We start from the raw sequence: 22,946 nt of genomic DNA, 5'->3' as shown, positions 1-22,946 counted from the left end.
TAATTATATAATGTTCCTATTTATGTGACTCCTTCCATTATTCTCTTTTATGTATTGTTTTCTTAAATAATTGTAATTCTTATTTGGATTTAACATTGTGATGATCCAACATTTCAGTAATTCTTACTACTGAAATTTCATTTTGTGCCTTAAAAATAATAAAATTAAATAAAAAATAATATGAAAAAAGAAAATAAAAAAATAAAAAAGAATATGTGATTAATTTTATATTCAATCATAAAATAAAATTATGAAATTTAGATAAATTACATTATTACAAAAATTGAGTTAGGAAGAGGATTTATCTACTTTAGAAGGTTTACAAATAAGTGTGCAAAAACTAAATCATTCAAAAAAAAATATAATTAATTACAAAATACATATTACAACAATATATCTTATTAAACTTATATTTTGAAAATTTAGGAAGTTTCTCACATCAAATTTGAGATTATCCTTCAAAATTTAAATATCTTTCTAATCCAAAATTAGATAAATGACAAGCCTATATATGTTCTACATTTTTTTTTTTATTTTGTACGGTTTCATTCAAATAATGTCTTTCATTTCCGGAAACATTTATGTTATTACTTTATCTCTCCATTGTTTCTATTTGTTCAATATTCACAAAATTTACTTAGATTCCTAACTACTTTCCCGGTTTCTCATAACATTGATTATATTTTTTATTGTACAATTGGGTTCAAATGTTGCATTGTATTTCATGAAACACAAACATCAATTTTATTAAATAAAATACTTTTAAGATACAGAAATCCGTATGGTATATTTTCTCTTTGTCACAATCTTTATTACATTTTTTTTCTCTATGTGCAATTTCGTGAATATATTATATAGCATTTTACAAAACATAAACATAAATTTTATTAAACAAAATAAGTTTTGGACACATGTGATATTATTTCTATTTCATTTTAATATTTTAATGTATTCTTTATTCTTTCTTCACATTAGAGTAACTCTCAATTTTAAGTATTCAATTGGGTAAATGTTTAGAATGTTTATACTCTTAACACTAAATCATAATAATATAAACTTTCCTTGAAATGAAATCAAACATTTGGAGAAAAGTAATTAGGGTTTAATTATAATGCACCAAATTAGGATTTATAAATAATTAAGAATTAACATTTAACACTAGTTAATCAGAACCTTAACTTCTAATTATTTGCCACCTATTTAAAAAATTGACAGTTTATTCAATTTTGACTCAAATAAATATTATGTCGTTAGCGATTTTAACATTATAAGTAAAAATAAAAAGACTGAATTGAACTATTTTTACAAAAGAAGAGACTACTTTGAACTTCTCAAAAAAGAAGAACCATTTTAAACAAAAATAATTAATTAGGAGAACAAAATAGGTATTAAGTATTTTTTTTATATTAATTTACTCTTTTGTTAATGGTTATGATTTTCACTTACAATAATTGTGTATGTTGCTAGAGAGGGGATGATAAAGTAGGTTTTGATGCATAACAAAGATAAACTATTATAGAACAAGAGCAATTTCATAAGTTATAATTTTCTTTTATTCATGTTATTCAAAATTATTAGGTAAAGACGGTATATTTTTGTTTTCTTCTCAATTTAAGTATTTTTTTTATAACATTTGGAAAGTGATTATTATATACTTAAGCATTAGACGACTTAAAAAAAAAGTTATTTTTAAAAGTCATGTTTTTGAGAGATTTTATTAGAAATGATCGGTTGCTTATACCTGAATGGCTTTAAAAATTTTAGAAGAAATAGGAATGTTACATTATACCACAAAAAAAAAATCTTAAAGTAAACAATTTAATTACTTTTAATAATTTGAATATACTATTTCCTTCCAATATAGTTATCTCTCTGTTGTCCTTAATTTTATAAAAGGTAAACTCATTAAGTGGATCATGGATACTAGGTTGGTGAAAACTATTTTAAGTACAGTTATAATATCACATAATTAATGTGCAATTAATGTTGTTATTTGGAGTAGACTTCTAATTACTCTACTTATGAACTATTTTCTTAAATAAATGTGGTTCCTAATAATCTCTTCATTTGGTGCTTGAAGTTATCATTGTATGTCATTTGAAGAATCAATAAGTATAATTTTATTGTATTTGATAAACAATAAAATTAGATAAAAAAAAACATGAAAAAAAGAAAATTAAATACTAAAAGAAAAATGCAAATAATTTTATATTCAGTCATAAAATAAAGTTATGAAATTATATATATTTCATTATTACTCACATTAAGTTAAAAATGTGTTTTATCCTATTTTAAGAGGTTTACAAACAAGAAAAAAAAACTAAATTATTAAAAAAAAAAACATAATCACAAAAAGACGTCTTACATTAATATCTATTATTAAACTTGTTTTTTAGAATTTAGGAAGCTTCTTGCTTCAAATTTGAGGTTATCATTTCTAACTCAAATATTGATAGATAGATGACAAGTTTATATGTGTTTACTAAAAAATATATTTCCTTTTATATGTGAAGTTGCATTGAAAAAATGTCTTCCATTTCACGAAACACATAAATTAATACTTTTCTCAATTGTTTGTATTATTTAGACTTAATCATACTTTTATTTTAATCTTTACAATTTGCAGTATTTTTTTTTAAAATTCCGGATAGGATAATACTGTGAGATCAACTTAAGTTGCTTTGGATGAACCACACATAACATAAAAATACTAAAATAGTAAATATTATATGTACATTAATTAAAATAGAACGTGTATTTTGTAGAAATCAAATTGTTAAATATAGTCTGCATGTCGTTTCAAAGTTGGCTTCTTATTGTTTTGTAATTAATAATTGGTGAGAGAAATTCGAGATAAGGAAGAAATGTTGATTATGCAGTCTTTTCCATTTGCAGTCAATAGAATCTAAGTAAAGAAAACAACACAGACCATTAAATTTGCAGAAGACAAACCATCCGACAGGAGGCCTTTGGGATAATGACAAAAATGTATTTCTTATCCAAAAACTAAAGGCATGCTACTGTTGAAATTAAAATCAATTTTCATGCGCCCACAAATAGCAAATAATCTGAAAGATGCATATATAATGTAATGCTGCTACCCTTTATTCTCTGCTAAAGGGTCAACCTAGACATCAACGGTGCATATCTCCAGCATCAATTCCTAATCAATAAAGAATATGCTGCATGCAACATTTGCCTCCTATATTCTTGCACATGCCATAAACACTGAGATTTTCAAGGTTGTGGTTCTGGAATCACATGCACAAAGATCAAAACTAAAGGAGGACCATCGTTATTTGTTACACAAGCATCTATTCTGATACTGATAATTGCAACATGTAAACAGAAGGCAAAGCAAAAGCTTCTTATTGCACACGAGGTAAACAACATGAATAGTAAATAGCCAAGAAATTAAAGCTGACTGGTCAAAATTAGCATCCGCAACACAGAAAAGTGCATGCATACTGAAACTCGAGATGATGTAAATGCATGTTCCTTCCTTTCTTTCCTAGATAAGCTATACATTTTTCAGTCATATACAGAAGCAAAGACAACTTCAAACATTGAATTAGAAACAAACATTTATATTATAAGCTATAATATATAACCCTAATATATATTCGTTTCAAGTTCTACTACCCCTCCCTAACCCTTTATTAAAAATTCTTTTCCTAGTGAATATTAAGCACGATAAACAATAAAATATATAACATTCAGATATCACTGATACATTTCGAGGAAGATGTAGGGGTGGAAGAAGACTCGAACTTGTAATGTTTGTCCACTGCAACGGATACCTCCCATGTGCAACTAAGTCCCTTGGGTATGGTGACAAGGTCCCCCACACCAAATTTGACTGACTCAGACGAACCTTTTGGATAAACCTTCACTTTCCCTCTCAGAAAATAACACGTCTCTTGAGCGTCGAATTTGAGCATATACTTCCCAGGAGGACAACCCCATCTGAAAATACACAAAATTTCATCAAGAAAAGAAATTCTCTGACACCCAATATAAAGGAAAGGCAGAAAACAGATAAAAGATAAAGACTTGATAAATTTCACTCACTTGGGCCACGAATTTATACCCAGCTCGGCTAATCGTGATTTGGAAGGATTGTGTTCAACTGTGATAGTTAGTTCTGAACATGACCTTGGTGTGGATGTTGATGCCATGGACATAAAGGAAGTTGAGCAGAAGAAAACGAGAGAAGAAGAGAAGGAACACAGTAGTTCAGAATCAAACTGGTTAAAGCTGTGGCTGGTTTGTTGTCAGATTTTTTTATGCATATATAGAAAGGGCACTGGTCAGAGGTAGAAAAATGGAATTTTTGTTTATCAAAGTGTTTATAGAAAGAAAAAAGAATCTTTTGGTCGGGTTGTTATTATATATATAAACACAACTTTCTATAGTGTGCAACACTAGGAATTGAAAGGAACAGTTAATTGTTTTTTGAAAGGTAAAAATATTTACTTGTGATTTCAAAAGTATTGCGCATGAACTTGGTGATAGTTCCCTAGGGAAAGAGACAGGTGAAAACGTGCTCCAATCTGCTATCTTCTGTGAAGATCTGTATGTTGAAGTGTACAGTAATGGAATAAGAATTTGAGAGTGTTTAGGTAGAGAATTGACATAATGGAGACAAAACACAGGTCAGTAACTGAGAAGAATGTTCGGAAATGGAAATATTTCAAAGTTCAATGCTACGGACATGACCCACCCTTATATATGCCTTTTGTCTTCTTTACTTAAATTTGGTCATTAAAATGTTTAATCAATACTTTTAAACTTGGTTTTGCTTAATTTTATTGCTTCCCATTGTATTACTTTACTTTGGAACAATATATTTTTATAGAAATATATACTTTCTTTAAAAAATAAATATTTTATTTTGTCAATGCTTCTCTTTTACTATTTGTTTAATTTCAGAAGTTCTTGAAATTTATAAAATCAACGGATCTTATTAATTAATACATCATAACTGTGTTTAATCTGGATGAATCAACCCGATTCATCATTGAATTAATTCAAATTCGTAATAAATCAAGTTGAGACAGATATTGAAACTTGTTTTCACAACCCTAATCATAAAATCAATTCATTATCAAAAGAGTTCGTACTTTTTCAACAATAATGATTGATATGCGCTTCATTTCTCACAAAATTTCTGTAGAACTGAAGCAGTTAAATTAAATTATTATAGTCAAGTAGAAAAGAAAATAAGATGCATCTATACTAAAAATTTCATTTCGAGAAAATAGAAGATGTAGTATTAATAATTTAAATAAGAATTAAGTTGACGAAGCAAACAATTCAATAATTAATAAAACAACTAATACTATATTAATCATGTATTGAATGTTAAAGAAAAAACTAAAGTTCCTTTTGAAATTGATATAAAGCTACAATAATTCTATATAAAGCAATGAGTAACTTAACTGAGGTACCAATTTAAAAGAAACTGATAGAGTCTCCTCTAGTTTTGGTAAAACTCAAATATAACAATATAGTAAAATCTGTAAAATATTACACATTCATATATATATATATATATATTAAATCATAAAAAATTAAAGTATTACTTATACTTTTTTGATAATATTACTAAAATCTTTAGAATTTATTACAATTTGTATTGATAATCATAACTAAATTACTATACTATTTTCACGTTAAGAGAAGTACTCTCTCTCTCTCTCTCTCTCTCTCTCTCTCTCTCTCTCTCTCTTTTTAACATCATGAAGAAAGTTAGATTATTTTAACATATACATAACATTTCAATGCTACATTAATACAAATTTTCTAAAAGTGTATTTCGAAATTTATATTTTCTTAATTATTTAAACAACACATGGTAATTTTTTTTAATTCATGACCAACTTTATAAAAAAAATAGTTATTTCCACATTTAAAGTTGTCATCTTGATTTATAATTTATAAATTAACTCGAGTTTATTCTTAAAACAATTTTCCTTAAAGAGATTTCAATTGAAAAACTAAAATGAAGTTCTTATTTTTAAAATTCTGGCTTAAGTGGTTTAGCATCAGAGTTAAAATATATTTGTCCAACTCAAAACTTTAATTAATATTTAAAATTAATATCTTCAGCTTGAATCATATAGAATCAAGTTATTTTAGACTCAAAATCAAAAAAAATTGGTATAAGTTGTGAGATGAGTAATTTCACACCAAAAATTGAAACGAGCTTTTAGATTGAGTGTAAAGATAAACGGACTCTAACCAATAATAAAAAACCGTCAAAATATTAAAATAAACTAAACCGGATAAAAATCGAAATTAATTGACCAAAATTAATAGTCGAAATTGATCGACTTATAATCAATAATCAAAACGAATTATCATAAACCAAAAGTTAAAACAAACCAATTTAAATCAATGATTGAATGAGACTAACTCAAGACAATGCTCATCTTAAATCAATAATTGAATTAAACCAAATCAGGAAAATGCTAAACATGAAAAACGAAATTTAAAATAGGCTAATATGGATTGAAATCGAATATTAAAAGAACACCTGTCAGATGTTAAAAAATAAAAATAAAAACGAAAAATATTAAAATATGAGTGTTATAAACAAAAATCAAGAATGACACTTAAAATAAAATAATAACCAAAATGGGTTTAATAAACCCATTGGGCAATTAGAAGGAGAAAGAGGTGCAAAGCAAATGGAAAAGGGGACAACGAGCAATGAAGGAGAAGCACAATACTTCTGCAAGGACTTCCACTGGGAAGACCTACGAGCAGAGGTGGAAGCAAACCCTTGCTATGCCTACCACTTTGAATCCGCGTCTTCTTCGTCATCGTCTCCTCCACCCGAATCCGACGTCCTAGCATGGAAGCAATTTCACCTCCGTCACGCATCTGGAAGATTCTTCAAGGTTCCTTTCCTTTTCCTCTTCGCATTTTTCGCTTTCAATTTCCCATACCTAACTGTTTCTTGCCATTCAGGAAAGACGTTATTTGTTGAAGGAGTTCCCAGAATTACTCTCCTGTCCCCCAAACTCTAAGCTTTTGGAAGTTGGTTGCGGCAATGCCAGCACTGCTCTTCCTATTCTACGGTTCTTTCTTCACCCTTTCCTTCTCTTTTTCCATCTGCGTCACGCACAGCTATTTATTTCATATTTATCGGTAGTTGATTAAGTTTGTGTTTGGATTCAGCTCAAATAGTGTTGAAATACCCACTAAAGTGATTTTAAGACACTTTAGCGTTTGCCCTTGGATAAAAAACTGTGAACTGAATTTTCTTCTGACTTCTCTTTAGAAAAAAAAAAACATGTAAACATAAATCACTGCAAAAACAATTTTAACCAAAATTTTATTTGAAATGAATTATGCAAACGGTCACCTGAATTCACTAGTTAATTAAACTTGAATTGTTTTCTATTAGTGTATGATTGACTTTTGTGAACTTTTGCTTGCTTTTGAAGCTGATGGTTGACGATTGCAAGATAGTGTGGTTTTGGGTCATTTGTAGTTTCTGAATTTGCATATTAAAACCAACAATTTACTTTTGGTCATTTTGGGATTGTGGCCTTTTTTTTTTTGTATCTTGCTGTTTTTTAATTCTTGTGAAGCTTTCCTGTGCAGGGCCAACAAGGATTTGACTGTTTATGCATGCGACTGTAGTAATGAGACTCTTGAGAGGGCTAACGAGATTATAAGTGATGCATTCACAATTGCATCCTTTCAGCATCGTTTCCGTACATTCTGTTGTGATCTTTCCACTGGTGGATTCCCAAACTGGTTGGCATGCGACCCTTGTCGAGATAAATTTTTACAAAAGCAGTCATACTGTTTGTCAGGTTATTTTGCTATACCTTTTATGCTATTGAATTATTCTGATTTGTGCAATGGCTTCATAAAAAGTTAGACTCGGTTCTTTCTGTTTCTGTCCAGATGTCAGAGAGGGTAATGGACTGCATTTTACCAATTCATATCCATCACAAGAAGTTGAATGTTGTGTTGGCGGAGTAGATTTTGTAACATTGGTGTGAGCTTTTCTCCTCTAAAATTACCTTAAGTACAATGATACGGTGCTTCCAGAGCATGAGAATGTGTTAGAGCCGTAATCTTTACCTTGGATTTAATGTAATATATTATTTCAAAAGCCTCTTTCTTCACAATGTCTCTTTGACAGCGTATTCCCAATCCCAACCTAGCAATATATGTTAACTGACAGACCCTCCATTGCAAAATGTGTTTTTGAATATTTATGTTTTTTCACTTTATCTCTCATTTTAGAAAATTAAAGTTTTCATTTTTTATCCCAACCTTATCTATCTCCACTTAGTGGAATGAGAGAATGCAATCACAGAGTATTTTTGGTTAAGGGAAAAATGAAATCATATTTTATGATTATTCAGGCTAATAAATTGCTTTCTTAATCTTAGTATCTTGAATTACATATTCTTGAAAATGAGGATTATGAAAGTGGTTAGACTGCTGATTGTCTTCTCATTAAACTCCGGAAGGTTCCTTTTCTATATTTGTTTTAGTTTTGATTTGGAAGATACACGCATTCAAGCTTTAATCTCAATTTAATCAATTTTTTTCTGGCGTCCTTGTGATCTACTTGTGGCTCTAACTTGTCAGCTGCTTCTTTGTTTGTTAAAAGATGTACTCGTTGTTCATTCATTCTCCAATACCATATACTGCATTCTTTCCCTTCCATATTCTATTCATTTTTGCATTTTGCTACCTATGGGATTTTTTTAAGCTGTTGAACCAGAACATTTTGCTTTAATTGAGCTTACTTAACGCTCCATATCTCTACATAGCTATAATTTGGAGTATACATGCATTCACACTTACCTCAACGATTTCCTATGTGGGTTTAAGTCTACTTTGGGACTCTTATATTTCAGCCGGTTTAGTGCATACTTTAACTTTCTAAGACTTGGTTGTTTATTATTGTTTAGCCTTTAGTGATGTTTAATCGTTCTATATTAGCTATCTAGATTCTTTGGCATACACAAAAAACTTTATCTTTAATCTTTTGATTATATCATTGACTCGTTTGAATATTGTAAGTTCAAAATTAACGACCTCTCATTTTGGCGTATTTTGATGTGTCGTGTCAGATCTTTACTCTATCAGCAGTACCGCTTGAAAGGATGCCAAAGTCTGTCAAAGAATGCTTTTCTGTGTTGAAGCCAGGAGGCATGGTTTTTTTTAGGGACTATGGTAATAAACAAACTAGCAAACTTACTCTGTCTGGAGCTTTTAGGAAAATCTTTAGTTATATGTAGTCCTTTATGTCAGTCGATCTTTAGAAACCTAAGGTGCTGGAAATGACTTAACTCCTATAATCAGGCCTCTATGATATGACCATGCTTCGATTTGAGCCCGACAAGCGAGTAGGATTCAGGGAATACATGCGGTCAGATGGAACAAGGTCATATTTCTTTTGTTTAGATGCTGTCAGGAACCTATTTTTGGGTGCAGGCTTCACTGAGGTACTTATCTCTTTTTATTGGGCAAGTACTTTTCACATAACACATTGTTTTCTAATTATATTCTAATAGAAACATTAGTATGACTTGTGTTCCTGCACAAAGTTTAATCCTTCTTAAGTGTGTGGATTGAGTTTAGAATCTGTTGACTTTTACAATGTTTGTTCGTGATTCTGAACCTTCCATCTTTCGTCAGTCTTCCTGCAAAATTTTGCGAGTCTCAATGTCTGGAATGTGTCTTTCTGACATATTATACTCTGCTTGTATGTTATAAACTCTGCAGCTTGAGCTTGATTACTGTTGTGTCAAGTCTATAAATCGGCAGAAAGGGAAGTGCATGCAAAGAGTGTGGGTTCACGGGAAGTTCCAGAAACCTGCACTGAGAAATGAATAATCTCCCTTGGTGTGCTGCGAAGTCACATGAAAATGTACACTTATTCAAGTTTATCATTGATTACTTTGTGCTACGCTGGAGAGTATACAAGAGAAATCAGATCAGACAAGATTTTGCTACGGATTTCACCTATATATCTTAGTGGTCATTGATAGACTGTCTAAATACTATTTGCTCCATTATAGACTGATCATACCAGTCTTAAGGTGACAGAAGCATTATGCAAATGGTGGTGAAGTTACATGGGATACCTGATAGTGTTTGTAAGAAATTGGAACACGGTTTTCATTTGCAAATTATGACAACATATGTTTAGATCGAGTGACACTGTGTCTACCAATCTCATCCTCAAACCGATGACCATACTAAGGCTTTGAACTAGTTTTTGGAACTACACTCGCGTTATTTTACTGACACCAATCTTGTGTCTCGGTCTCGACTGCTAGTGTGAGCAGAGTTTTGGTACAAAACTCTATTATCATCATACTAGCAAGATATGGTGATTTTAAGTCTATTGATTTACGGCAATAATGATGGTTCCCACCATTGTCAAATATATGTGATACATTCAGTAGTTACTTGGGAGAATTGTCTTCCTTTCAACCACCTTAAGGATTGGGTAAAGGTAAGTAGTGTTTGACTATTGGAGGAAAGTCAAACTATTTAGGTAATTAGGTAGCTATTTCATATTTATCTTAGGACCCTGGAATTATATGTACCATTCACCCAAGAGCAATTATGATTTGTGTTAATTAACAGAAAGGTATAAAACTTAAGTCAATGTTGGGTCAATAAAATAAATGATAAATTGTTAGAAGTTCCCTGAAATAATTACCCTGTCTTCAGCAACATTAAATTATATCTTAATCCAATCATTATTGGTAAAGTTTTTAGGTTGAATTAATGCATTAATAGTTTCAAACCTCTATTATTGGTAAACTACGTAATTCCGTCATGATACACGTCATCGGTGTGCCTGCTCATATTATTGCCTCAAATTATTCAAGAGCTCTTACTGTTATCTTCATTACTATTATTACTTAATTATAAAAATATACTAAATAAGTTGAGAAAAAAACTTAATTAAGTTGTACGTCCATAATAAACATAGGTATTTTTCGTTGTGTCTAAATTAATTTTTATTTATTGAATATTTTAAAAAATTATATTTTTTTACTTAAATCTCTATTTTTTATTTATTTGTTAATTGGACTATGCCTTTTAGTCTTCGCATATTAAAAATATGGGAATTTAAGATCAATATAAAATGACATTTACCACAAAACTCATTTATTATTTTACTAGAGATGAAAATAATCAATGAAAAAGATATTAGTCACATTTAAAAATTTGAATACTCAAAAGAGATTTTTTTTTTCCAATACAAATTCAATTAAACATACATAAATTTTTCATAAACTTAAAACTTAATTAAAAAGTTTATGTAGTTTAGTACTTAATGGTGAGATAGAAAGCGAAAAAGTGAAAAATATTAAATAAATAAATATTAGAAATGAGTAAAAGTGTGTTGATATTATTGGTTATTAATAAATTTATTTATTATGTTAATATTATTTTTAAATAGAAAATATGGAAAAAGAATACTCAATCAACTACTATAATCGACTGTGAATATTCTATATGAATTATATATGTACATATATAATACTTTAAAATATTTAGTTTTTAATAATATAATTAAGTATATGTACAGTATATAGTTAATTATATTATCTTTTTTATTATTAGGTTTGTAAAATCACTTCTTAAATCTTACTTATTTAAAGAGAAAAGATAAATGAATAAGTAATGGAAATTATATAAAAAAATTTGTATTTTTACTTTATAATTTTAAAGCTGAAAATATTACTAATTATTTTTCATTTATATTTAACACTTTTTTTGTGTAATTTTAATTAAGGTTTAAACCTTTTTTTTTCCTAAGTTAAGTTTTGATGTTCAGTTTAGTCTATGCTTTAAAAAATGTAAACCTTTAGTCCTATGATATGAAAAATATATCAAATCAGTCCTATTCATTAACAAATCACAATTTTTCATTAGTGATTGGTTTACATTTTTCATATCATAGGAACTAAAGGTTGACATTTTAAAAAACGACAACTAAACTGAAACATCAAAAGTTAACTTAAGAAGGAAAAAAGGGTTTAAACCTTTAATTAACGTAACCACTCGCATTTATTGTAATGTAAGCAATAATAAAGTAAAAGAATAAGTTTTTATACTTATTTTACTTTAGTAGATTTTTTTATCATATTTCTTAATTGTTTTTTCAAAACTTAAAACAAGCACTCCTAGCAAATATTTTAACCCATCAATGTTGACCCTTAACATTATTATTTGATACATGGTAGTGGAGAAACACACCAATGTGAAAGAAAAGCTCTTGTCATGTCATATTACGTATTTAAAATAATGATCGATATCAAACAAAGAGATAATCATAATTATTTGAGTTTTTCTTATGAACAGATCACTGCAAATTCTGGTGATAGGACACTGGAAATGATGTGATGCTTGATTAATTTCAAGAAATTAAATAAGACTCTGTATATATTCAATTTCATTGCTATGTGAGTTGAAACTATTTTGATTCAGTTGCACTAATTGTAAGCATAGTTATGAGAGGTAACCTTCCAATAAATGAAAGAAAATTTCACGTTTAATTTCCTGTGATGCAAAAATAAGTCAAAAGTTATTACAACTTAACAATGAGAAACACAAAAAAATAGAAAGGACGAAAAAGACATAAACATTTTTTAACTTGAGAAATTTATCAATGTAAGGATAAAAATCAGAAATCAAAAAATTCACCATAATTAATAATAGGATAAAAAATACTCCAATAGGATAACAGTGTTTTTAATAAGCTAAATTAATTGAGTATAAATGTCTACAAATGAAAACTACTGATGCGAAGCTGTTTTTTTCAAACTAAACCTTTGATTAACGATAATGGTCAGAATGAAGAATCATGAACCCACTGTCCAAAAGTCAGTCTGATCCGTAAACGACTTCACAACAACAAGAAAACTAGTACAAACTTTTTGTATAATGTGACTCCTTTGCTACTTACTAATTTGACTCTTCTGTTACTTACTAATGTGACTCCTCTCCATTAAAATAAAGTAAAACATAATAGTTTACATTACTTGGATCTATTCTCCATACAGGAAATGGACCAATAACCTAACATCCTCTTCCACTTTCCTTATATATAAATTACATGAACAAACCTTACTAATTAGTGGAATTTGTATTATTAAGAATGATAGATTTACATAAAAAAATTGTACCGTATGGATATACAACTAGTTTAGGATTGTACTGTTCAACCAATTAGGAATATCTAATAGGCCAATTGGTTGGACAACGTGTATCGGACGGTCAATTTTAAACAACAATTAATATCAATGATGATTAACTTAAGTTAAAACATGATTATTACCAGTTGAACCGTAATTAAGTCGGTGCTAATTAGAAGTTCATTTTGAAATCTATAAATACAAGTTTGATATAATAAGGTAAGTTGATTACATTAATCGCATATTTATTGTTTAGCTAGTCGAATTTTTGTTGATTTTGACATCAGAGTGTTCTCTGTAAGTAGCCCCCAAATACAATTGAACGAAATGAAAGACAAATGATGACACAGACAAACAAACAATTGGACTTAGAAGATTTATAACCTCAACCTCACTAACCAAAACAGACATATTAAGTGACATTTAAATTTATTTTTGGAATTCCTAATAATTTATTTTTCAAATGAATCTTTTTACATAATATAAAATTTAAATTCATATTTACATTTCTAACAATCTCATTTAAAAATGTAAATTTTTTCACATTAAAACTTTTTCATTTGAGTTAATCACGAATATTCTTAGTTATAATGTATGACATTCCGTCATGAAAACTTCTGATAGAATTTCAAATCGGTTATTAAAACTAAACATTTGTTAATGGATTTTTAAAAGAAAATACAACAATGCTACACTTTACTTTCTTCCAACCTAAAATCATAATAATTTATGGATTTTTTTCAGTTTTTTAATTTTTATTCAGACGTGAGACTTAACTTTTCAATTAAAATTTCACCAATATTTCATTTATAATTATTCTAAACACTCATAAATACCATATGATTTATCTTATATAGTAAAATATGAAGTTAAATTCCAAATGATTTATAGTATTTAGAAAATTACCGTCAAAGCGATTTCTATATTAGTTTTTCGACGCTCGATATCATATCTGCGATGTAAAATCAACTGTTTTACAGATAATTTTTAAACAACCTACTGATAGCCGTGTACTTCACGTTGTCAATAAAAAATAGTTAAAGCATCCAGTACTTTGACAATCAATTTCGGACATTCACTCAATTTTCAATTCATGCCGTTAATATATGATGAACCACTATCAAATTTTTCTTTTATATTACATACTTTAAACATGCGTGCGTGCACTTGTGCTATATAAAATGTTTAATTGTTTTATCAGTGTCTGTTCAATGAATTCGTATCAATGTGGAAGTAATTAGTTGGTTTGTAGAGTTTCACATATCATCGATGAGAAATTCCAGCTGAAATGAGCAAAAATTTGGAGCAATAAAGCATTGGTTGGGAAGTCTTTATTGAAGTGTTATCGTTACTTTAAGCAATTTGAATATTGTTTCGTCAGACCTAAATGGGATCCAGCAAGGCATATCTACATACTTTACCCTTAGAATGTTGCAAAAATGAGTAAGCACATGAATAATATATTAGGGTTTCATCAACATTGACACGTGATGCCTTGTGAATTGGATCTCCATGTTGCTTACCCTTAGATCCCTTCACCCAAGAAAATCCTTCCAACTTTTCAATGTAAGCACCAGCCATGTTCTATATCAGTAGACACAGCCACATTCCAGAAAACCAGACTGTTGTGTCCCGTGCGTCAAGGGGCTCTTCAATTATTGGCTTGCATGTAATGCATACTTACTAAATTGTTGGAAATTCCAGGTCGTCGAAACCAATTCATAATATATAAGTGATGTGTAAACTTTATCTTACAAACTGGTTTTATCGAATTGAATTAGGCTTAAAACCCATTTTTTACTATGGTTAAGAGTCTATCCTAACTATATTTCTTATTTTTTAGACATTTCTATTCCACATGTTCTCGGATACTAAATGTGTATATCTCAACGTGAACGGGTGCGTTACTTTCTAATATAAATCATGAATACAGATAGGGGAAGTTTATTGCTGAGATTTTGTTCTATAGCAAGTTGTTAAGTCTCTGCATTACTCTAATTTTCGAACAGCTTCTGATGAACTTGGAACTGAGATTTTCTAGACAGAAACTTCTTTTATGTGTTTTTGGTATGTATGGCACGAAATTCTCATAATAACGTGTGGTTTTAACTTGGAACTAAGCATAATGTAAAAATGATTATGTGTAACTTTAACTACTCTTTCTCCACTGTTAGTGAATATGTTTACCCCAAGTCAACATCAATGGAGAAAGTAGCATCTTTATACAGTATGACTAATTTCATAAGTTTATATTAATGGAAAAACCTTGAATAATACTGAAAGTTTTGGATTAGACACACCATCCACTTGCCAATTTTGTCGGTCTATTTGCTTTCCTGTGACAAATCAATGACCTATTTTGGAAGTTTAAAGAAGCTTGTAAGATTGGAAACTTTTAGATACTCCCTCTACTTTTAAATTCTTCTCCCAAATAAATAAAGAAGCCATTATTCTTAGACAATTATGAAGATTTAACTTTATTAAAATTTAATCCCTCTCTTCTTTTAAAAAAAATTACTAAGTGTTTCTGTTCAAATTTTATGAAACCGAGACACTAACATTTTCAACGTGTTTTTTTTGTTTCTAAATGTTTAGATAACTTAAGTCACTTGTCTTCCTTCAGTCGTTTAAGTTAAGAGCAGTTTTAAGAATTATGTATCACAATTATATGTTTGAGTTCTGATCGAATATTAGTAGGATGTAGTGGAGTGTGAGTAAAGCGTACCTGACTTTTGATATTAGTCTTATATTTATAAGTTGTTTACCTAATCTTATTCAAGCCCAATAATATAAAAACAAATTTAACTTTATATTTAGTCAGTTATTTATAAATAGCTTTATCAACATTTTTAATAATAAGATATCTTTAATTATTTTATCATCTACTAAATTATTGGTTCAACAATACAATAAATGCGGACCCAATTACGATTTCTACTATGTAGTATAATACACTGAGTAAAGGAGGTAAAATTCAAATAAATAATATAATATTTCATTTCATCTTCTTTTTTCTTGTTTTTGAATAGAAGTGCCTTTTGGAAATGTAATACAATAAGGTAAATGTAATAGTTTTCCTAAACAAATTTAATCTGAATTTCTTCCCAATTATGATGTCGTGGGTATAATTATTTCGTGATAGAAAAAAGTGAAAATTATAAAAAAATAACATCATCGATGAATAAAATTAGTGTCGTCTGTCATCATTAATGTAACTATTGGCATTTCAATGATAAAATCGATGTTTCAAGAATATTGTAAATAACAGGTTCTCTGCGTTTGCGACATGAATGACGACATATGCAAGTTTGCATGTATAGCTAAAAGTTGTATGTATGAGCTATTATTACCACATCCATATGTTTACGATTTCGTCTTTTGTTATTCATTTTCAATTCCTTGTCTGTGTACATAATTTAATTAGTTAAAAATGATATTTTAACACCAATTTTTTGACACTGCACACGTGTCAAAATGTGGTTGGACGATTTTAAATTAAAAAAAAATTAATTTTTCTCTTTCAAATATATTCTTACATCAATTTTTTTTTAATTTGAAATCGTTCAACTACATTTTGACATATATGTAATGTCAAAATAGTGTCAAAAATTAGGGTTAAAATATATTTTCCTTTGATTAGTTGTGATTTACTGAAACCTACTACATTAATTATTGATATGACATCTGAAGTTCTCCTAATCGCTATCACCGAAATTAATATTTGGACTTTAAGGACGCAGACAAAACAGCAATTTGGTCGTACATATCTTCATGGATTAGGTTAAAATTCATTCCATTTTTTTTATGAATAAAAAATACTAAAAAAATCAAGATAGTACACTTTTGTTGAGAAGATATTCCAACCTCTGTAGTTTATTAGATTAAGAAGTTTTTTTTTTTTCTCCAAAAATGGCAAGTTCAGGGTTCCAATATTCACCCTTATAAAACACAAACACAATTCGTTAACCACGTGCGACAACTCTTTTTGGATAAATAATAGAATGGGAAAACGAGGTTTTACGACTACTATGATTCACTTGTCAGAGTAAATGATGTAATTTCAAGTTTGTAAATATGAAAAAGTTACTTTAATATTTTAACCGTATAGTGTAACTATTTTTATAATGGTTAAATATTTAGTTATTATAGAAAATGTTTTTAAGGATAGAAAAAGAGACATTTAACTTCGTGTTGGTATAATAGTGGATTTGAAAAAGAATAGTTAATCGACTTGAAAGTAAATGAGTGTAGATTTGAAATAAAGTGTATGAGAATTAGTATAGAATTTAATTTATGTGATAGATTAAAACAATTTACTTTCAAATCTATTCTCACTTATCTCTAAATTTATTCAAATAAACAATAAAAATAAATTATTTTCAAATCATTTAATTACTCTCTCCTAAACTCAACTGAACAAGGCTTCGTCACTTTTTTTGCATCTCCCGTTATCTTTGTATTTATCTTTGTATTATTTGCATCATTTTCACTTATATGAAGAAGGTTTAAGTTTCATTGTTTGATTTATAATTTAGTTATCCTATTCATACTATTTTAATTGTTAATTTCTAATTAGTTTAAAAAATTAAAATTAATTTGATTCATATAACTTATTGAATAAAAAATCACATAAGGTATGTATTAACTTTTTTTCTTGTGAATATCGAACTTATTCATCTAAAGTATATTTTGAAGACATAAATATAATATTTATATGCACATACCTTTAAAAGACTCAACCTTTGTTTTTCTGGTAATAGAATAAAATATGGACCTAAACTCAAGTACTTTGTTATATTAATTTGTGAAATTAGGTTCTGTTAGATCAAGATACATCTTCAATAGTCTATTTCTCAATCTTAAGATTAGTCTTTTTCCTACTACATAAAATTTATTTTATTTTAATCTTAAAACGTTTAAATAGATATCGACAAACTTACATGTAAATAAATTTATATACCACTTAAACTTTAATAGAAACAACGTGGTTTAATCAAACATTAAGTCAATATATATAAATTTCAAAATATGAAAGTGAAAGTTAAGAGATATTTTCATTCTCCTCAAGTCACACTACTGATCAAAACCCATTTGGTTTTTAATTTTATCCTTTCGATCCTTTTGAATTTAACTCAAATTCATCTTAATTTTAAACTTTGATATATTATTTCAAATTGAAATATATTTCTTACTATTAAAATCACAATTTCGTGGAAATAAATCTAAATAATATTACCCAAACAATATCATAAGTCAATAACTCATTCAAAGAATAACTAATATTGTTTTTTTTAATGTAAGATAAAAAAAAATAGTTAAAATTTTGAAGAAACAAAACCACGAATTGGGAAAATATTAAGTAAGGATGTATTATTATAACTATATTTCTGATATTTACACATATAGAACAAATTAGAATACAACTTTAAATGTGAAATTCTCACAATTTCTCTTTTTATCAACTAAATATTCTAAGTATTATCTTTTTACCACTGACGTACATTTCACATATTACTCCCTTAGCCACACAATATTATTATGTGAGTCACTTTAGTAGAGCTGATAAAAAAACACAATGTACTCAAATTAATCTTATATCAGAATTTAAATCTTTTAAAATTTAAGTAGGTAGTAAGGATATCCATTTTTTATGATTGGAAAGACCTAAACAAAATTACCGACTTAATACGATAATCCGATAATCGTTAGGGCAAAAGACGAAGTAGCAAAGCAGTGAAGGACAGAGGAAGGAAAGAGCTTGAAGAAATTGAAAAAGAAATCGACAATGTGAAGATCTGACAAAAAAAAAAAACATCACAGACAATGCTTATAACGGCAACGGACTCACCGAGAACATACTCCGGGACAACCTAAACTGGAAACAGCTATTTATAATATTGTCTATAGTTATATATAGAAGCAAAACCAGTACAATTTTGCACGAATTATCTTAATAGAAGCAAGTCCAATGAGTCATACTTTTCACTTTATATAATATATTTCAGCACTTCTAATCATATAATGTGAAAACATATATTTTTTCAGATTATATAAAGGATGTTGATTAAGTGAATAAAGTTTAATTAACAAATAATCTTGACCAATGATTAGATATATTCCAGCAATCGATCAGCACAAGGACAAACAGTATTAAGAAATCTAAATGGTTGTCCCATGTCTGAAGCATAGTGGTGCTTCTTAAATAGTATTAGTAACATGATGGATGAAAGAAATAGTGAATTCCCTGTTCTTGAGTTTAATTTTCTTTGAATATTATCGGTCAAAGTAGCATGATCTAGAAGAAATTTAATTCATAGTGTATTAATTGTTTGTATGTGAGGAAGGAAATAGAAGTAGAGGTGGAGGGAAAAATAAAAGTAAGGTAGAACCGAAGAAATTAGATTACAGAAAGAAGCAACATCATGGTAGGTTGCTTATTAGAGTGAGACAAGTTGGATGGTAAATTAAATATACAGAAACACAGATATTAATATTAATATTAATATTGTTATTATTATATTTAAATAAAGTCTGAAGGTAATTAATTAACTGGCTGAACTAAGTAAGACTCATATAAGAGTAATATAGTGTTTGGATGCTTTGAGAAAATTCATGTTCATCTTTAGAAAGGAGGTCTGGCATGAGGAGCATGACCCCAAGGAGAAGAATAAGCTTCATGGTTCACCTGTTGTCCGTTTGGAAGACCCAGATTCGGAGGAACATTATTATTATACACCGAAATTGACGACGACGCTTCACCAGGACCGCCTCCCATCCCCGGCGGAGACCCACCGCCGCCGCCCTGTTCCTGATCATCCTCCTCCAAGGGCAATCTCTCGTAAGTTGCATTGGAAAACGTAGCTGCCATTATCAAAACTGGACCAGCCGCCACCAGTGGGCCCACCACTCCACCGCCAACTATCTGTCCCTGGCCTCCAGCAAGATAGATGGTGAGACCCGTGGCACCAGGAGGGGAAGGTCCAGGGAGAAACGAGCCCGTGAGGGAGAGGATATCGAAGCGGCCATGGAGAGCCATGACGGCGCCAGGAGCCGTGGGCTGGCAGAGAGTAACGTTAACGACAGCCCCGCTGCCGCTGAGAATGGACACGCCGCGCTGGCGCCTCCGTGCAAACTGGACCACGCAGTCGGTGATGTCGGCACCGCTGGCAATCTCCATGACGTGGCTTCGCATCGCGTTGGGGCTGTCTCGGGTGACGAATATGGGTGGTTTGGGCTTGTTCTTGGAACCCGGTGGACGACCCCTTGGGCGGCGCGTGTTGGTCACGTCAATAGCTCCCTCTCTTGGTTCGTCGCTGTTTTCTTTCTCTTCCTCCTCTTCCCCTGCATGGTTTGCAGTCACGGCACTTTCATTCATGGAAAATCCCAGATCCGGTTTCCTCATGGAGTCACCCGAGTTCTCAAGACCGACGGACCCAGTCCACCAGCGGTTGGCCATAACTTAAAACAAAAAAATAAAGTGAACCGATCAAAACTGAATCAAGAAGAAAGTGAATTATATATAGATCGGAGAGGCGAGTAAACAGGAAGAGTGATATAGTATAGTTTTTTATTGAGTCAACAGGGAGAAAAAAAAAAGAAATTGAGGAAGAAGAAGATGAAGAAGGAGGTGTGATTAGGGTTTGGTTTGTAGGTTTGTGTGTTATTTATATAATATTTTTATATGTGTGGGGTGAGAGAGAAGGTGGGGTGCACGAACTTGCTCACTTCCCGACAATATTGATATACACGAGAGAGACAGATGGAGAAGAAAACTACTACTTCTTCTTCCTATTCAAACAGTACAACACACACAGTGACAGCACAGCTTGAGTTACATGTTTGACCATTTTTGCCTTCTCATCTCTGCGATGCTCCATGGAATTCTTAGGTAACATTATTTTAATCACCACAACCAAAATAATAATAATAATCATATTACATAGTTAATGTTTTTTAAATATAATAGTAATAAATTTGGATTTTTATTTAATATTTTTTGGTTTTCCCTTTGACTAGTGTTGTGGATATATTTATTATTGCTGAGTTACAGCGTAGACCAGACTTTGTGACGGGTCAATAGGGAGTGTTTGGCTGGTAAATTTATTTTTGATTTTGTTTGAAGAAAATTGGAATAAGGAAAAAAGGAAAAAGGAGGCAATAGGTGGAAAGAGATGAGATAGCAGAGAGCACCCCACCATCTTTTGGTTGTTGCTAGTAATTTGGGTGGGACTGCGATTCTTTGCTTAATTTGCGTGTAGCTGTGTGTCGTTTCATATGTGGATGATTATGTATATTTATATTATTCAACTCTCTCCACCATCTTTCTATTTTCCGCTCGATTCTTTTTCTTTCTCCCACCGCTTAACATCTGCTTCTCATGTTCGTGATTAACTCAGAATCAATCTCCATGCCGTTTTTCCCCATTTTAACCTCTCCAATATTCTATTTATCTTTTCTTTTTCTATTTTTAATTTTAACCTTCTTTTCTCTCTATCATTTTTAGTTTCTTTCTCTCTCTCTTCAATAAATATAATATAAAAACTTATCTCCTTTTCTTTTACTTTTTTATTTATTTTTTAAGACTTCTAGTTTTGTTAGTATTTTAGTCTTTCACTATTTGATTATTCCATTCTAATCATTGTCTCTTGTTTGCATTCCAATCCACTATTCTTATACTTGTCTTTCTTTCTATGGATAATTGCAAGTATATTTAAAAAGTAATAAACTAGTTTGCATTACATAAGTCCAAATTAATATATATATATATATATATATATATATATATATATATATATATATATATATATATTTACTTATTTATTTATTTTAAGTCAAGGAAGAGACTAAATAATTTGACCAAGGTTTCAAATTTGTGGATTGGTAAATTTGTGGATTAGTAAAATATATTTATTATTTATACTTTTACTATAGTTACTACTCATTTAAACATCTTTACATTTTTCATTAATAATTTGTTTTTTCTAAAGTTACTAAAAGTAAGCTTCTAATGAGAATACCTTTTTTAAATATAATATGTTCTTAAATGTGACATTTTCCTTCTTCAAAAAGTGAAACTAATTTATATAACATTCAAATTTTAGCTCAGTATATAAATAGTATTAATATAAGTATCGAAATTAAATAATCATAATAATAAAAAATATATAAAACAATTGCAAAAAAATTATTAAAACACTATGAACCATTTTCACTAAAAATGTTTCAACATTTATTATTCATCTGCTTACGCTCAATGGTATTCTGACATCGTTCAATATCAAACCATTCGCAGAGCTAGATACTTAAAATCATCCAGCCACCGCTTCCCATTCAAAAATAGGACACTCAAGGTCACCTTGACATATGGATGACAACGGATCGGGTCGGACATGGATAGTGCATACCCATAACTTGACTCGTAAAATAAAAATCTGACTCGCAACACGAAAGCTACCCGCGCGAATGCCTGCAAAAAATTAAAAAAATATATATATTTTATACAACTTTAAAATAAAGTTTAAATAAAATTACAATATATATATATATATATAAATTAAATTAAATATAAATTAAGATTTAATTTTAATATAAATTTAACCTAATAAAATATAAATTAATTTTATTTTTGATTAAATTTAAATTAAAAATATTTTTTTTTTGCAGGTAACGAGTAGAACTGTCAAAATGGATAACCAAACCCGACTCACCACGAGTTAGCCACTTAGTGAGCCAACCCAACCCGACTCATTT

At 29.5% G+C, this 22,946-nt stretch overlaps 3 protein-coding genes across 3 annotated transcripts; 1 reads left to right on the top strand and 2 right to left on the bottom strand.

Annotated features, from left to right (window-relative positions):
- Positions 1–3,480: 3,480 nt before the first annotated feature.
- On the bottom strand, positions 3,481–4,674 carry LOC106771648. Its single transcript, XM_014657647.2, has 2 exons — positions 4,072–4,674; positions 3,481–3,966 (listed from the first exon to the last, which is right to left on the bottom strand). Exons 1-2 carry the CDS (start codon positions 4,182–4,184, stop codon positions 3,717–3,719), a joined length of 363 nt encoding a protein of 120 aa, XP_014513133.1. The 5' UTR covers positions 4,185–4,674; the 3' UTR covers positions 3,481–3,716.
- Positions 4,675–6,647: 1,973 nt separating this feature from the next.
- LOC106769959 (methyltransferase-like protein 6) lies at positions 6,648–10,194 on the top strand. Its single transcript, XM_014655774.2, has 7 exons — positions 6,648–6,905; positions 6,976–7,085; positions 7,615–7,829; positions 7,924–8,015; positions 9,108–9,210; positions 9,340–9,482; positions 9,763–10,194. Exons 1-7 carry the CDS (start codon positions 6,693–6,695, stop codon positions 9,871–9,873), a joined length of 987 nt encoding a protein of 328 aa, XP_014511260.1. The 5' UTR covers positions 6,648–6,692; the 3' UTR covers positions 9,874–10,194.
- Positions 10,195–19,568: 9,374 nt separating this feature from the next.
- On the bottom strand, positions 19,569–20,827 carry LOC106771123 (AT-hook motif nuclear-localized protein 20). The gene has a single exon (XM_014657032.2). The coding sequence runs from the start codon at positions 20,650–20,652 to the stop codon at positions 19,819–19,821; it is 834 nt and encodes a 277-aa protein (XP_014512518.1). The 5' UTR covers positions 20,653–20,827; the 3' UTR covers positions 19,569–19,818.
- Positions 20,828–22,946: the final 2,119 nt, after the last annotated feature.

The sequence above is a fragment of the Vigna radiata genome, chromosome 8, assembly GCF_000741045.1.
Source record: "Vigna radiata var. radiata cultivar VC1973A chromosome 8, Vradiata_ver6, whole genome shotgun sequence".
NCBI classification, from domain to species: Eukaryota; Viridiplantae; Streptophyta; class Magnoliopsida; order Fabales; family Fabaceae; genus Vigna; species Vigna radiata.
The sequence above is the reverse complement of the archived record's forward strand: the minus strand, read 5'-3'. Positions and strand labels throughout refer to the sequence as shown.

What these genes read in the sequence shown, in the direction of transcription:
- LOC106771648 (XM_014657647.2), bottom strand. Translation starts at nt 4,184, where the DNA reads ATGTCCATGGCATCAACATCCACACCAAGGTCATGTTCAGAACTAACT. An exon ending in GGTATAAATTCGTGGCCCAA is followed by an intron (nt 3,967 to 4,071) that starts GTGAGTGAAATT and finishes GTGTATTTTCAG; the next exon opens with ATGGGGTTGTCCTCCTGGGA.
- LOC106769959 (XM_014655774.2), top strand. Translation starts at nt 6,693, where the DNA reads ATGGAAAAGGGGACAACGAGCAATGAAGGAGAAGCACAATACTTCTGC. An exon ending in GCAGTCATACTGTTTGTCAG is followed by an intron (nt 7,830 to 7,923) that starts GTTATTTTGCTA and finishes GTTTCTGTCCAG; the next exon opens with ATGTCAGAGAGGGTAATGGA. An exon ending in GAGTAGATTTTGTAACATTG is followed by an intron (nt 8,016 to 9,107) that starts GTGTGAGCTTTT and finishes GTGTCGTGTCAG; the next exon opens with ATCTTTACTCTATCAGCAGT.
- LOC106771123 (XM_014657032.2), bottom strand. Translation starts at nt 20,652, where the DNA reads ATGGCCAACCGCTGGTGGACTGGGTCCGTCGGTCTTGAGAACTCGGGT.